The sequence below is a fragment of the Cibotium barometz genome, chromosome 21 (assembly GCF_041138505.1).
Source record: "Cibotium barometz isolate CiBa-2024 chromosome 21, ASM4113850v1, whole genome shotgun sequence".
In the NCBI taxonomy this organism is placed as follows: domain Eukaryota; kingdom Viridiplantae; phylum Streptophyta; class Polypodiopsida; order Cyatheales; family Cibotiaceae; genus Cibotium; species Cibotium barometz.
This window is the reverse complement of record NC_141066.1, coordinates 38,967,278-38,983,564: the sequence shown is the minus strand read 5'-3', so window position 1 is coordinate 38,983,564 and position 16,287 is coordinate 38,967,278. Positions and strand designations below refer to the sequence as shown.

Sequence of the window (16,287 nt, the reverse complement as noted above, 5' to 3'; positions counted from 1 at the left end):
TATTCACATAAATTTGTCTAAAAAGATTCAAAGGGAGACGTGAAGGAGGGGCTTATAGGATAACACAAAGCACCTTTGAAAAACTAGTGAGACAAGGCACTTTTGGCGGAATCTTGGGGAAGCACTTAGCGATAAAACAGCTATGGAGATGAAGACAAAGGGGAGGCAAAGGCCATTAAAAAGAGGGGGGAAGAAGACCTGTGTGTGTGTGCGCGCGTCTCTGTGTGTGTGTGTGAGAGAGAGAGAGAGAGAGAGAGAGTCACCTTTGTTGACAACACAACATGGAGCTTCTGGCTCACGTGTTTTCATGGCCGCCCACAACTCTAGCAGAGTGGATGCTCTACATAATCCTCTCATTAGCCTTCCTTCTGTGCACCCTTTACCTTTACATGCTATGGCCTGCTTTGAAATTAACTCATATCCCATGCCCTCCCTACGCCTTGCCAGGCTTAGGCCACCTCCCTCTCCTGGCCAAATATGAGGCCGAGACGTTCAAGATGCTCAAGGAGCAGTATGGACCCGTTTACAGGTTAGATCACTCACTCTCTGTGATCCGATTGTCTTTAAGAGTTTAATCCTATCATTGATTTATATTAATATGGCGTTGTCATCAAGATTAATCCTATTTACAGGCTCGATTAATATCTATTAATATGGCATTGTCATCAAGGATTAATCCTATTTGCAGGCTAGATTAATCTCTATTATTATGGCACTGTCATCAAGCATTAATCCTATTCGCATGCTAGAGTAATCTCTATTAATATGGCACTGTCATCAAGGATTAATCCTATTTGCAGGCTAGATTAATCTCTATTAATATGCCACTGTCATCAAGGATTAATCCTATTTGCAGGATAGATTAATCTCTATATTTACCCCGTCATTATTAAGATTCATCCTCATTCCACACCCTGGGTAATTGAGCTCAATTCTCCGATAATATATATATATTTGTATCAGAGTAATATTGTGATGCACTTCCTAGCTTTGGATTAATGATGGATTTGCTTAAGTTTGGGTAATTAACTTTGGGATCTGAGGCAGGTTCCATTGGGGACGCACGGCCACCGTTATGATAGCAGACGCAGAGCTATGCAAGGAGATTGGGGTAAAGCAGTTCAAAGCTGCAACGGATCGGATTGCCCCTACCTACATCCGAACCGCCCCTTTCCTACCAAACGGTCTCTTCTGGGGAAAGTAATCTTCTCAACATTCCTTTCAATAATAATAAATTGACTAAGTAATACTCCTCATCTTCATAATCTCCTTATTAACCTTGATAATATTATCTAAACTACATGTGCTTTTGTACATAATATAACCTTGATACTAACTAAGGTGGTATATGTGTTTGTATGATTAAACAACCTTGTTATTGTCAATAACAAACTTTTGCAATGAATCACACACATGGAAGGAAATGCAAAAAAGTGGATAGCCTTCCTTGGACCTCTAGTTAAGGAGCTAAAATCTGGCTCTACAAATGTATTTAAAAATAAATAAAATCAACAAGGTTGTTTAGGATCCATAATACATGCTTGATATCTAATAAATAAAGATATTATGGAGTGTAGGTAGTTTGGGTAAATAGTATGAATAAGCAAGATGTTGATAAATGAAGATGTTGGTGATTGCTATACAAGGGGAAATGCGAGAAAACCTTGTAGGGTATATCAAAGAAGCCTTGCAAGTGCCAAAAACTAAAACACACCCAAGATACACAAACATGCCCATCATAGAGAGAAAGTCACAGTAGTAACCTCTTTCTTTATAAAGTAGGTAGTTACTCCATCTCGATACACTTATCATAAAGAAAATTCACACTTACATAGGAACAAGGGAAGCTTTACTTGTGCAAGTACTTACACTATCTTGACCTACCCAAAAAGATGGATCAAGGTCACCCTTGCTCAAAATAATATACTTGAAAGATCATGGGATCGTCCAAAGAGTCATACATTAACAAGGCACAAAATGGTTAGAGGGGTCTCCATCATAGAGAGAAAGTCACAGTAGTAACCTCTTTCTTTATAAAGTAGGTAGTTACTCCATCTCGATACGCTTATCATAAAGAAAATTCACACTTACATAGGAACAAGGGAAGCTTTACTTGTGCAAGTACTTGCACTATCTTGACCTACCCAAAAAGATGGATCAAGGTCATCCTTGCTCAAAGTAATATACTTGAAAGATCATGGGATCGTCCAAAGAGTTATACATTAACAAGGCACAAAATGGTTAGAGGGGTCTCCAACCAAATTGTTGTCAATCATTTTTTCTCTTGAATGCAAAAAACTAATCCAACATAGGTGTGTAGTGGGAAATTTTGGGTTGAAGTTTGACTTTCATACATATTAAGTTACGAAAACATAATGCATAAACTAAATGAAGAAAACATAATGCATAATGAAAAGTCGAGATTCCTTGCCACATGATTGCCTTAAACTTGAAACTCCATTATGAGAATGAAATGTTAAGTTTTTTTCTTTTAATGCTCCTAATTAGTTAATATTTTCATCACCTTATAATAGGCTATGTAAAAATTTGTGATGGATCTATTTTAAACATGTACTTACACAATGCCGATGCCACTTCTCATAGCTCTCTACTTCAACTTCAAAAAGTGGCCAACAATAGGTTTTATGAAGCATTTTAAAAACCACAAATTTTATTGAATCATGGTCTCATGTATTCCAATTTTTTTACTAACCATATCAAAAATGCAAAATTTTATTGACCATATAAAAAATTCAAAAATGTTTATTAAATTATGGTCTCATCTATTGCAAAATGTTAGAATGTTGGAAGGAACTCAAGTACTTGTTTATTGTGTGTACTTTGCATTTGTTCATTTTAAGGTGGGGATTGTGTGGTTTAGGATGGGCATAGATGGAAAATCTTTTCCTCCTTAAATGTGCATTGATGGAAAGGGCAATCAATAATTTAGTTGTTTACTTGATCAAGGTGAGAGGTGTGAAGAGTTTGTTATAGCACACATGGAAGGGTTTCTATTGGAAATCATTTAAGGAAAACTTCCACCTTTTGCTTTTCTAGGCACAAAAGCTAGAATAAATCTGCTCATATGGCAATTAAGCATGTGGCATTGAGCTTTTTTTCTTCATGTTGCTTTGAGGGGAAGGTACACGATGGTTACTTCTTCAAGGCATGCAAGGTGGTGGGGTTAACTAATCTAAAGGTGATTGATGGTTGTTATGATCTGTTTAGAGGCAAGAAATGGACTGCTCTGAGAGGGGTGGTAGTGCCTCTATATCATTCGGAGCAGATGCGCAAGTATGTACCTCTGATGAGTAGGGTGATAGGAAACCTTGCAAAGCAGGTGGAGATGGCAGCAGGCGAGAAGAAGGACATCAACATATCGGACTGTATGATGATGGTGGCGGCGGAGACGATTGGGGAGGTTGCCTTCGGGACAAAGTATGGGCTGCTGGAGGGCAAGATTGGTGAGAAGAAGCCGTCGGATGGGAAGAACATGGACAAAGAGCTCATTCACAGCGCAAACAGGTTTGTGAATGCTCTGAGAGTGGACGGGAATGCGCCATTGAGCACGATAATAGGCGAGCTCTTCCCCTTCCTGCAATGGCCGATGCGCAAGGTTCTGCGTAATGTTCCCGGCACCGCAGACTGGCAGATGGAAAGCGAAGCTCGCCAACTGCAGAAGGTGATAGGCTCCATAGTTGCCCAGAGGGTGAAGGAAGGTCACATGGAGCACAACATTGATATGCTCTCTTTGCTCTTGACGGCTCAGGCGGCATCGCCTCAATTCGTCACACAAGACCATGTCAATGGCCTCACCTTTGAGATGCAGTTGGTTGGCTCCGAGACCACGGCCGTCTCTATCTCCTATGCTCTCTACCTCATCTCTTGCCACCCGGAGGTTGAGAAGAAGTTGCTCAAGGAGATTGATGATTTTGGTCCACCTGATTCCAAACCCACTTTTGAGGACCTCGAGCGTTTCCCCTACGTTGAACAGGTATGCTTTGCTCACCCTCCCCCTCTCTCTCTCACTCACACACACACACGCACACACACACATCCTCCTCTCTCTCCTCTCTCTCTCTCTCTTTCTCTCATACACACACACACACATCCTCCTCTCTCTCTCTCTCTCTCTCTCTCTCTCTCACACACACACACACACACATCTTCCTCCTCTCTCTCTCTCTCTCTCTCACACACACAGACACACACACACACTCAGGTTGATGCCTTACCATATCAACCTCATGACTCATTGCCCCCCCCCCCCCTCACTCTCACTCCACTATTAACTTATAACCCATTGCCATTATCATCCTTCTTACTACCTTTTCACTTATTGCCACCCTCCCTCCTATTCCCCCCTCTCTCCTTATTTGTTGATGCCTTACTTTTCTTTCATCATAAAATGTCAAGGTTTGAACTTCCCACCTCGGGTAGGGTGGGTGCTTGTGAGTCAAACCACTCAATTGCAAGAGTGTTGAGCTAAACCACTTGCACAAGAGTGTGTTGTCCCTATACTAATGATTCAAAGCTTTGATGCCATCTTCTTGTTCCCATTTTCAGGTAATGAAGGAGAGTCTTCGTGTCCTCACTCCAGCACCAACAATTGCAAGGGAACTATCTGAGGACATCAAGCTCGGTGGATACCACTTGAAAAAGGTTTGAAATATTACATGTGTCTATAATAATGCATATCCCAAAAAAAACATCCGTATATTATTCTACATTGTCTAAAGATAAAATCATGGATCCATAATAAAGCTAAAAAATGTTATTAATATTATCTACTTGTGTGTTGGAATTTCAAAACCCGAAAATCAATCAATTGGTAGGACCTTTTCATGTTTTTAAATCAATTCTAACACATTATAACCCAAATAAGCACTCCCACTAGAAGGATTTCTGATGGGAATGTGCTAGTACCATGCTTTTTATATACTCAAGCAGTAGTTGTTAAAGGTTTTAGTACTTGCTAGGTGCAATAGTGGGTCCTGTAATGAAACATCTTCAATCCTACCCTGAGAGATGTAGGTACTCAAGCACTTTGATAGTAAGCCTAGAATTCATCATAAACATTAGATGAGTTATATGGACAATGTTGTTAGGCATTGATGTTTCCTTAAATTTTTTATGATGAGCAATCGAGAGTCCCTTTAGTAAGACACTTATTTGTGAGGTTTGAGAAAACAAAAGAAAATTATTTGCACAAGCATGTGATTAAGTTATGTGGTTAAGGAAGAGGAAATTCTGAGCCTAAGAAAAAGGCTTCATAGAAATATAAGTAAAAACGGTACACAACAGCTAAAAAGGGTTCATTTTTAATTTGCTAATAAAATAATCTCAGCACATTCTCCCACGCTAATTAAGGGGTAGCAATCGCTACATGTTTGAGAATGATATTTCATTTAAATCCACATTGATTCTTGAGATAATTCGAGAATGATATTTCATTTAAATCCACATTAATTCTTGAGATCAATTTGCAATACTAAAAAAGAAGTTAGTGTATATATGTTAATGTCATTTTTGATGTGATCGAATGTGTCATGGACAGGGCACGAGTGTTTGGATAGCCTTAAATGCAGTAATGCAAGATCCAAAGCACTACAAGGATCCACAAGTGTTTAGGCCTGAGAGATTTGAACCAGATTGCAAAGAGAACAAGGAGAGACATCCTTTTGCGTATGTTCCCTTTGGTCTTGGACCTCGGACTTGCATGGGGTATAAGTTTGCCATGCAAGAGGCAAGGTTGGCATTAATCCTCTTGTATCAAAGGTTTACCTTTGAGCACTCCCCTATCATGGAGAATCCCCTTACCTTCAATTATGGAATAGTCCGTCGTCCTAAGAATGGTATTTGGTTACGCGTTCACCGTCGACATCAGCTTTAAACAAAGTTCACATTGCAGAAATAATCCTCAAGCCTCTCGTCCAAATTATATTTCTACCTTTTCCATCACTTCCCATGTCTTGTAATGTCATTATTTTTCCACACACTTTTATATATATATATAAAAGTGATGAAGAACTTTTCCTATGCTTTAAAATTTGTGAGATGTCATCGTATATGTAGATTCCTACTGTGCTAGTTTTTCCTCATGATATTATTTTTGTTTAGCAAATTTGCATGCTATCCGACGACTGATTTATTTGCTAAGAATTACCTAGATATATTTTTGATCATATTGGACTTAATTTTATTGAATTTCCATGCCATTTATTGGATTTATTTTCTAATCATTCATATCTACTAATGTGTAGGTTCTACTAGTTTACTATTGTGTAGGTTCTAATTTGCAAAGGTTGTTATCTTACTATCCATACATGATTTCTCCTTCTTATATTCATGGTGTATATAGATATTGTGAGATATTTATGTTCCAATAAACACATACAAGGGCACACATAATGTAGTGATGAAGGTAGATCTAAGCTATTAATCTCAATATGACTATAAAGACTTTTGAACAACTAGTCTCTATATATAATATACAAGGTTTATCATATCATAGGCCAGCCTATGTCGGGCACCCTCTATGACCAATATATATGAACTAAACATATCATATCACTTCAGGACTAGGACCATATTAGACTACAACATTGACCTACAGCCCTTTCACAGATTTGAGACCCATATGAGGTTATATGGGTGGTGCCTCCCATTCAAGACTTACAACCCAAGGACAAGGCATCCTCAAAATATCTCCTTCTATGTAAGAGTGTAAGCAATCGGCCTACACATGCATCCTACTTGTCATGGTGTAGAGTCTTCATAAGATGTCCAGCCCCACCACCCACACAGTGAAGGTGAAAGGGCACTACAACAAGCTCAATGAGATCTTATAAATACTGCAAGCATGGTTATGGGTCTCTCTAATGGTGGAGAACTTCAAACAAGTTGTTTGATTAGGGATTAGCTTAATAAGGCCCTCTTTGATCCTTCTTTCTAGTATCCCATCCCTGTGGATTACTCAAAGTCACATGCTTCTTATTTAGGCCAAAACTCTAGAAAAACCTCAACTGACATCTCATCCCATCCTGGAGTTTTCTCCTTCCCCATCTTCTTTAGGGCAAGTCCAAGCACTCATCATCTCGGATCTAGCTTTCCATCTAGCAAGCTTGCTTAATAGACATAGCCCTAGGGGGATAACTTCAAGAAGACACTTCTTAGCCTGTAATCTTTCAACTAATGTGTCTTCTTAGCCTGTAATCTTTCAACTAATGTGTCTTCTTTCAACTAATGTGTCTTCTTGAGAAGAAAGAGTTGTTGACCACACTTCTTCGCCTGTAATCTTTCAACTTATGTGTCCTCTTGAGAAGAAAGATTTGCTGACCAGATTGCCTCTTTCATCTTTTACTTGACATTTAACCTTTTAAGTCCTTTTAAAGTTTAGCTTATGCATCTAACCACATTAAATTATGCAACTAACTGAAAAGGTACATGTATTTTACATGGATAAACAACATGATTTTTGCATTAGAAGCTTTAAGTTTATCATGTGTATTTTGGGTTGTATTTTTCTTGTGACATGGATCGAGCATGGATCAGATAACTAGTAAAAATAGTGGAGTCAAGATGGTATTAGTGGGCGTATAATAATCTAGGGAAACCTTTGCAAATGTACCATTCCTACATCATCACAATGCAAGCCATGTGCTCTCATTGGCACTATTGCAATATAATCGAGGAGTATAAAGCTATAAGGAAAAAGGGTGAATTAAATCCATCTTTAAAAAGAACAACTTTAATAAGAGAATAAACTAATGTTGATGTTTGTAAGAGATGAAGGATTTGTGATGATGTGGCAAAAATATTTTAGCCTATGGAAAAATGCTATACTAAAACTAGGAAGGATATATTTAATAGGTAATTTCAAAAAGATGAAAAGTTATGTTTAAGTAGCACTTTTATCTATAACCTACACAATATACTCAACATGGTGAAGCATCCACATGTGAGTTATTTTTTTAAAAGATCTAGCTTGATGATGTTGAGCCACTAAATGAAGAATGAGTACATGCCACTAATAATGCCACATGGGTATAATTTGTTAAGAGTTCAAAGACATGGTGTTCTCCTTCTGGACAATGCATACTCATGTCTTAGATTTGTGTTAGAAACAGATTGGGAGAGACTTATTTTGTAATCATGTGCACCTTCTTGATCAACTCGACTTTTATGTTAATGGCACATTTCTAAATAATACATAAAGTAAGGTTTCAAGCACTCAAACCTCTGGGTACATATCCTTGGAAGTGAGAAAATTGTCAACCTGTAACTTCAAACAAATGTTAATGTAGCAAATTTTCATGTTAACAACACAATTAAGTAGAATTTATATAATATAGCTTTCACTCCACATATAGTGCAACTTATAGATAACTACTAGTCCAAACATATTATAGATGCCAGTCCACTTATAGTTCAAAACTACTAGTCTATGTACAACTTATAGATAACCACTAGTCCACATATAGTATCGATGCTAGTCCTCTTATAGTCCCCTTATAGAGATAACTACTAGTAAAATTATAGTCCAACCGCTAAACTAGTAGTGCACATAGTCCAATTACATTATTACAACTACTAGCTAGCAATCTACTAACTAGCAGTCCACTTATAGACTTACAATAGAAATGCTAACTTATGGTATAGCTTCTAACTAGTAGCCCATATTCAGTAGTGATGTATATAGAATCCACTAGTAGTCTAATATTACAATTGATTGCTGGTAGTCATTGCTAATTAGGAATCCAATTGTTAGTAAGTACACCAATTGCTATTTAGCACTAGCAGACCAACTGTTTTATGGAAGTTTTCTAGCAAGCTATCAACAAAAATTCCACTAGCACTACAAGTGCATTCAACTTACAATAAAAGTTATCCACAAGTATTAGTTAGAAATGTAAGTCCAATTTTTAGTAAGTAGACCAATTGCTAGTTACCCCACTAGCAGAAAACCGCTCTATGGAAATTTTCTAGCTAGAAATTCACTAACATTGCAACTGCATTACTCGGGGTATGACCACTGGCAAAGTGCTCAAAATTTCCTTGACCTACAGAAAGGCCTCCTCTTCCTTGTCTTTCCACAAAAAGGGATCCCTTTGGGATGCTTGTTGCAATGGATTAAAAGCTTGAGATAGAATCTCGCAAGGTATCTTACCTTATGTGTGAATGTCAATAGCTACTTCATATTTTGAGGTGACTCCAATAAGAGCAAAGATTCTACTTTTGCAAGATTTACCTCAATCCCATTCTTAGAAAGCACATTTCCAAGTAGAGTTACCTTGGCCTGAGCCAAATGACATTTGAGGGCCTAGTTGACCACACAGATCATCCAACCTCTTCAAAGCCATCCTCTGATTCTCACAATAGAACCATCTACCACTATAGATACAAAAATAATCAATAAACACTCTGATGAAGGACCCTAAATAGGGCTGAAACACCAGATTCAAAAACCTTTGTAGCAGTGGCATTTGTAATCCCAATGGGCATAACCCTGTATGCAAAACACCTCCATGGGGTAATGAAAGTGGTTTTCTTCTGATCTTCTAGGGTAATTGAAATTTGGAAGTACCTTGAATATCCATCACACACACTATATCTCTCATGCCCAGCTACGCTTTCTAAAATCTTATCTTAGAAGAGGGATAATGATCTCTCTTGGTTACAACATTTAAAGGCTTAAAGTCTACACAGACTCTCCACTTCCCATTCTTCTTGGGAGTGATGACAACTATAGAAGCCCACTCAAAATTGACCACTGGGAAAAATAAACCCTACTTTCAACAAATTTTTCACCTCCTCTTTCAATACCTATTGATGCATAACTCCCAATCTTCTCAATCTCTACACAATTGGTTTGGCCTCTAGCTTCAATTGTATTTCATATTGCACAATTGACACCCCCTAACTTGAGTGTAAGAAAAAATGAAAAGATGTGGAAACTGCTACAACATAGTCAAATACTCTTTCCTCTCAACCCTGCTAGATCCTTGGCAAGCATTTTCTGTAAGACTTCTGCCTTATCTGGTTGCACTTCATCCTTAGTTTTCACCTTCTCCCCTTCCTCTACACACAGATGTAGGGACATACACATGAAGTCAAAATCTCTCTCCAATAGTTGAACTTCCCCCTCATCATCCTCTGAGTTGTCCTCCTCTATTTTTGACTCCTCTGTGGAACTGGTTTCTTCATCTTCATCTTCTGAGTTGTCCTCCTCTATTTTTGACTCCTCTCTGTGGAACTGGTTTCTTCATCTTCATCTTCTGAGGTACTCTTTGGAATCAATTCCCACCCCTTGGCCATATCATATCTAACTTGTTTTCTGGAAGGCATGACGCTCATGAATGAGGCTAATGCATAAGTCTTAAGCATGCATTGGAAGCTACTAGCATGCCTAGGTAGCTACCGACATGCATTTGAAGCTATGGACATGCCTAGGAAGCACTTGGAAGCTACCAGTATGCCTAGGAAGCACCCGGCATGCATTGGAATCTATCAGCATGCCTAGGTAACTACCGGCATGCATTGGAAGCTACCGGCATGCCTAGAAAGCACCGAGCATGCATTGGAAGCTACCGGCATGCCTAGGTAGCTACTACCGGCATGCATTGGAAGCTACTGGCATGCCTAGGTAGCACCCAACATGCATTGGGTGGAAGCTACTGGCATGCATTGGAAGCTACCGACATGCCTAGGAAGCACCTATGGAAACTACATGCATTGACTTATTCACAAGTCTCATGCATGTGGCTTATTCACATAAGCCTCATGCATGAGGCTTATGCATATGGCTAATGCATAAGTCTGATGCTTAGGTAGCTACCGGCATGCCTAAGAATCACCCAGGATGCCAGGTAGCTACTAGCATGCATTGGAAGTTATAGCATGCCTAGGTAGCTACCAGCATACATTGGCTTATTCACAAGTCTCATGCGTGTGGCGTATTCATAAGCCTCATGCATAAAGCTTATTCACATGGCCTTGCGCATATGATTAATGCATAAGTCTCATGCATAAGGCTAAGACATATGGTCATCTCTTGAGAGAAGCGCATCTCTCAAAAGGATAGCCTTTTGAGAGATGCGCTTCTCTCAAGAGATGACCATATGTCTTAAAATCCCTAAAACTTACAAACCCTATAAACATGTAAAAGCATAAAAGAAGAAAAATAAAGAAAGAGATCTCTTGTGAGGCTTGTATGTGTTAAAAAACATTATTAAGAAAAATCAAGATCTCTTACCATAGAAGGCTTTAATGGGAGAGCTCTTAATTAGGAAAATATAAGAAGGGAAAATAATCTTAATGGTTAAGCTTAAATAAGAAGGGAAGAGGAAGAAAAGAAAAATATAGAAGAGAGAAAAGAGAAGGGAAATACTCACAAGAAAGCTTATGGAAAGCTTGTTTGCATTAGGAGATAAAGGAAAAGAGTAGACATACCTTACTTAAGCTTGAGGAGGATAGGGTAGGAGACGTAGAAGTGATAGATTAGACATAAACCTACAAGAAAACTTAGAGTACCAAGTCTATTGCATTCAAAAGATAAAAACTATGCGAGACAACAAAAGAAGCGGCAAAAAAGTGATATATATTTACAGTATAGCAGCGTTTCTTCATTGCTAAAAGAACTCATGGATTGGAGTATGCATAAGAGTTTTAAGTATTTATGTTTCTTCTTGGATAGATGGCAAATAACTTGCGATGTAATGTTATACATGAAGAAGGAGTAGATATCCCAACAATATTTATAAGTATATATTAGCCTCAAACTGTATCTTATCTTTTAATTAAAGAATGTTATCTTAAATAACAACATAATTGTAATGTTCATTTGTTTGTATGTCTATAGCTTGAAGCAGTGGACTACCCCCTACGCATCTACTCTCATACCATTTCACACTACAGCTACATGCTGGATTGGAGTCATACCTCTTGGTGGTATGGAACATCAAGGTTAAGGTATCTTCGAAGTACTTCATTATAATTCGTGTGCATCTTTTCATGGTATCAGAGCCTGGTTCATGCTAAGGGCTGAGCTCCAAGCAAGAGAAGCACAAGTTGGCATAAAAGAATTGGACATGTGAATGTGCAGAGAATGAAGTCTATGCAGACTAAAGGAATTGTGACAGGGCTGCCAAAGTTTAAAGTTGAAGGTATGCTGAAAATATGTGAAGCATGCCAATTTGGAAAGTAAACAAAGCATGTATTTCCATGTGACAAAAATGTGAGCAGAAATGCACTAGATGTTGTGCATTCAGATGTATGGGGTCCTACGAAGACCATGTCTATGGAAGGCTGCAGGTATTATGTGACATTTATTGATGACCACACAAGGAAAGTGTGTGAGTATACTTCATGAAGGAGAAGAGTGAGGTGTTCACTCATTTTCAAAATTTCAAAGTTATGGTTGAAAAGCAAACATGGAAACATGTAAAGTGCCTAAGGTCAGATGAAGGGGGAGAGTACTTCTCCAATGAGTTCTCTGAATTTTTGCAGAAGAATGGTATTCAGAGACAGTTTACATGCAGATACACTCCGCAGCAAAATGGAGTTGCTGAGCGAAAAAATAGGCACATTGCTGAGATTGCGCGAGCATTGATGGGAGAGAAGAATATGTTGCATAGCTATTGGGCTGAGGCTATTTCTATAACAGTTTACATCATGAACAGGACTCCAACTGCAGCCATACATGATGCAACTCTAGAGGAGAGGTTTACTGGCAGAAAACCTGATTTATCTCATTTGAAAGTCTTTGGGTGGATGGATTGTTGGAATTAGGGTTGCAGGAATGCACACACAACTTCAAGAAGATGAGGAAGCTTGAGCACAACACAGTAGTGTATTATGAGTGCCAAAAATGAAAGATAACAAGCCCTAGAAGATAATGGGCGTATATACAATGCACGGGGGAAAAAACCTCCTAGTGAGGGAAAAAGTGCCCCGGCGGTCCTAAGTGTGTTCACACACATCACTACTATAATATGGTAACAAATCCCCCCTGGAGTGATGCGGTGAACAAGAGCTAGCACTCATGTATAGGGAAGTGTCTAGCTATGTGGACGAATCCACAAAAGGGAGTAAGCCCAAAGCCTTGCGAAAAGCTTCGAACTTCTCACGAGGCAGAGCCTTTGTGAAAAGGTCTGCAAGGTTATCCTGTGTTGGCACATAAGCCAAACTGATCTCTCCTGCAGAGAGTCTCTCCCTGACATAATGGTAGTGCACCTCAATGTGCTTCGTACGAGCATGGAACACTGGGTTCCGCGCAACTGCCAATGCGCTCTGACTGTCAGTGAAGATGGTGGTGGCAGATGGCTGCCCAACACCCAAATCAGCCATAAGGCGTCTGAGCCACACACACTCAACCGTAGCTGTGAAAGCTGCCCTGTACTCAGCTTCACAACTAGAAGTGGCCACAGTAGGCTGCTTCTTGCTCAACCATGATATGCATGAGCTTCCAAGCATGAAGCAAAAACCACTCGTGGACACGCGTGTGTCATAACAACCAGCCCAGTCAGAATCTGAAAAAACATGTAAATCTGGCGGCAATGATCCCCCCTTGGGATAAAACAACCCAAGATGCCGAGTACCACTCAAATAGCGAAAGATACGCTTCACTGCCTGCCAATGCTTAATGCCTGGGCTATGCATAAATCTGCTCACCTGTGAGACTGCAAACTGAATGTCTGGCCTCGTAATGCATACATAAATGAGGCAACCAACAGCTGTCTGATAGAGTGTGACATCAAAGTGATCTCCAGCATCATGAAGACTCAACTTCAAACCTGTCTCCATTGGAGTAGCAATAGGCTTGCAGTCTTCAAGGCCAAATCTCCGCAACAATGTTTCAATATACTTTGTCTGACACAAAGCAATACCTCCATCACACTGTTTAAATTGTATCCCCAAATAATGATGCAAATGCCCCAAATCTGACATCTCAAAAGAGGCATTCAAATCAGCCTTAAAATCAGCAATATGACTCTCATTTGGTCCTGTGAGCAGCATGTCATCGACATAGAGAGCAATGATTAGATGTACACCATCCACACGTTTAACATACAAAGTGCTTTCTGTTGGACTATTCTGAAACCCATGTGCAGTCAAATATGCATGTATTTTTTCATACCAAGCTCGTGGAGCTTGCTTTAAACCATATAAAGCCTTTTTTAACCTGCACACTTTGTTTTCCTGCCCTCTTTGAACAAAACCACGAGGCTGTGATACATACACCTCCTCATGCAAATCTCCATTTAAGAACGCAGTCTTTATGTCCAGCTGATGTACATTCCAACCATTATGAGCTGCTAATGCACAGATGCTACGAACAGTGGTCATATGACATGTGGGAGCAAAAGTCTCATCAAAATCAATGCCCTTCTCTTGAGCATAACCTTTTGCAACAAGCCTAGCCTTATGGCGATCCACTGTGCCATCAGGATTACGCTTCAATTTGTATACCCACTTAGTGCCAATGGCCTTCTTGCCAGGGGGCAAGTCACATAAAGACCATGTACCATTCTTCATAATAGCATCGTATTCTGCTTGCATAGCAGCCATCCAATTTTCTGAACTTTGTGCCTCATCAAATGAAACAGGCTCACTTTCATCGCACATACTAGAAACAGCCAATGCATAACAATCTGACGCATAAGAGGCACCATGAGAGCCAGAACGAGTGCGACTAGACAAAGGGGCATCCAACTTGCTGTCACGCAAAGTCTGCACTAGCCATCTAGGCATGTTCCTAGAGCCCTCAATCTCTTGTCTCTCATCCTCAAGTGCATCATGCACATCTGCATCAGATATAGGCTGATCTGTGCCATCATTTAAAACCTGCATAGGCTGAAAAACTGCCTCATGAGGTATTGCACTTGACTGTGCACCACTGAAAAGAGGCAACAATGTATCATAGACATCACGTGAGCTGATATCTGTCTCCTTAGTACATGAAACCAAGGGCTGAACTGCATCTTCCACAAATACAACATCACGGCTAACCAAAATGCGCTTTGTCTGTGGATGATACAAACGATAGCCTTTGCTCTCAGCACTATATCCAACAAAAATACATTTGACAGCTTTGTCATCCAATTTTCTGCGATGTTGCACAGGCACTAATGCATATGCCAGGCAACCAAAAACACGTAAATGGCCAACAGATGGCTTGCGGCTATGCCAAGCCTCATATGGAGTGACAACCTGTAATGCTTTGGTGGGACACCTGTTTAGTACATAAGTGGCACACATGACAGCCTCAAGCCAAAAACCATGTGGTAGACTTTGACTCTTAACCATACATCTTGCCATTTCCATGAGAGACCTGTTTTTTCTCTCAGCCACACCATTTTGCTGTGGTGTATACGGCACTGTACATTGGTGTTTTATCCCACGCTCAGCCAGAAATGCATTAAATTCTGAAGACATATACTCCCCCCCTCGATCTGAACGGAGGGTGCCCATCTTACTTTCTGACACATTTTCAGCCATAACCAAAAACTGTTTGAAGCACAAAAACACTTCGGACTTTGCCTTCAAAGGATATACCCATGCATGCCTGGTAAAATCATCAATGAAAGTCACGAAGTAAAGGTAGTTTCCAAATGATGGAGTTTGCATGGGACCACAAACATCACTGTGAACAAGCTGCAATCTGCGTTCAGCTCTCACTGATCCATCTTTGGGAAAGGAAGCACGCTGCATTTTACCCAATATGCAGCCCTCACAAACATGCTTGACAGGTGCCTCAAGCTTAGGCAAAGAAGACACCATTTCAGATTTCTGCAGGCGCAGCAAACTTGCAAAATTCAGATGACCAAAACGTGCATGCCACAGTTTTGCATTTGAAATAGCCTGCGTATCCATAATAGCACATGCTGAATCCTCTACACATTTGCCATCCATATTGAGCTTATACAGCCCTCGACATAGTGAACCAGATGCTACAATGATGTCACCACAAGAGAGATCATGAACAGTACATCTGTCATCCACAAATTTTACAACCAAACCTGTTTTGGCAAATGCGGAGACTGACAGCAGATTCTTTTTTATCCCTGGCACATACAATGCATCAAAAAGTGTAAAGGTGTTGCAATTTGCAACATTCAGCACAATCTGTCCAACTCCTTTAACGGGATAAGAGGAGTTATTGGCACAAGTGACAGTATTCCCTGTGGGAGCAGACTCAAGGAAAGTGAATAAACTGCGCTGCGAGGTGATATGCTTAGTGGCACCACTGTCAAAGTACCATACATCTGAATCTACTGCAGACATACA

The 16,287-nt window shown here is 39.8% G+C and overlaps 1 protein-coding gene across 1 annotated transcript; it reads left to right on the top strand.

Moving 5' to 3' along the window:
- The first annotated feature begins 200 nt into the window (after positions 1-200).
- On the top strand, positions 201-6,146 carry CYP711A1 (cytochrome P450, family 711, subfamily A, polypeptide 1). The gene is made up of 5 exons (XM_086815790.1): positions 201-529; positions 1,048-1,200; positions 3,229-3,994; positions 4,567-4,662; positions 5,558-6,146. Exons 1-5 carry the CDS (start codon positions 282-284, stop codon positions 5,891-5,893), a joined length of 1,599 nt encoding a protein of 532 aa, XP_086671916.1. The 5' UTR covers positions 201-281; the 3' UTR covers positions 5,894-6,146.
- Positions 6,147-16,287: the final 10,141 nt, after the last annotated feature.

Excerpts from the sequence above, each read along its gene's own strand:
- CYP711A1 (XM_086815790.1), top strand. The coding sequence starts at position 282 with ATGGAGCTTCTGGCTCACGTGTTTTCATGGCCGCCCACAACTCTAGCA. Across the intron at positions 1,201-3,228 it reads AACGGTCTCTTCTGGGGAAA|AGGCAAGAAATGGACTGCTC; the intron begins GTAATCTTCTCA and ends TGATCTGTTTAG. Across the intron at positions 4,663-5,557 it reads GTGGATACCACTTGAAAAAG|GGCACGAGTGTTTGGATAGC; the intron begins GTTTGAAATATT and ends TGTCATGGACAG.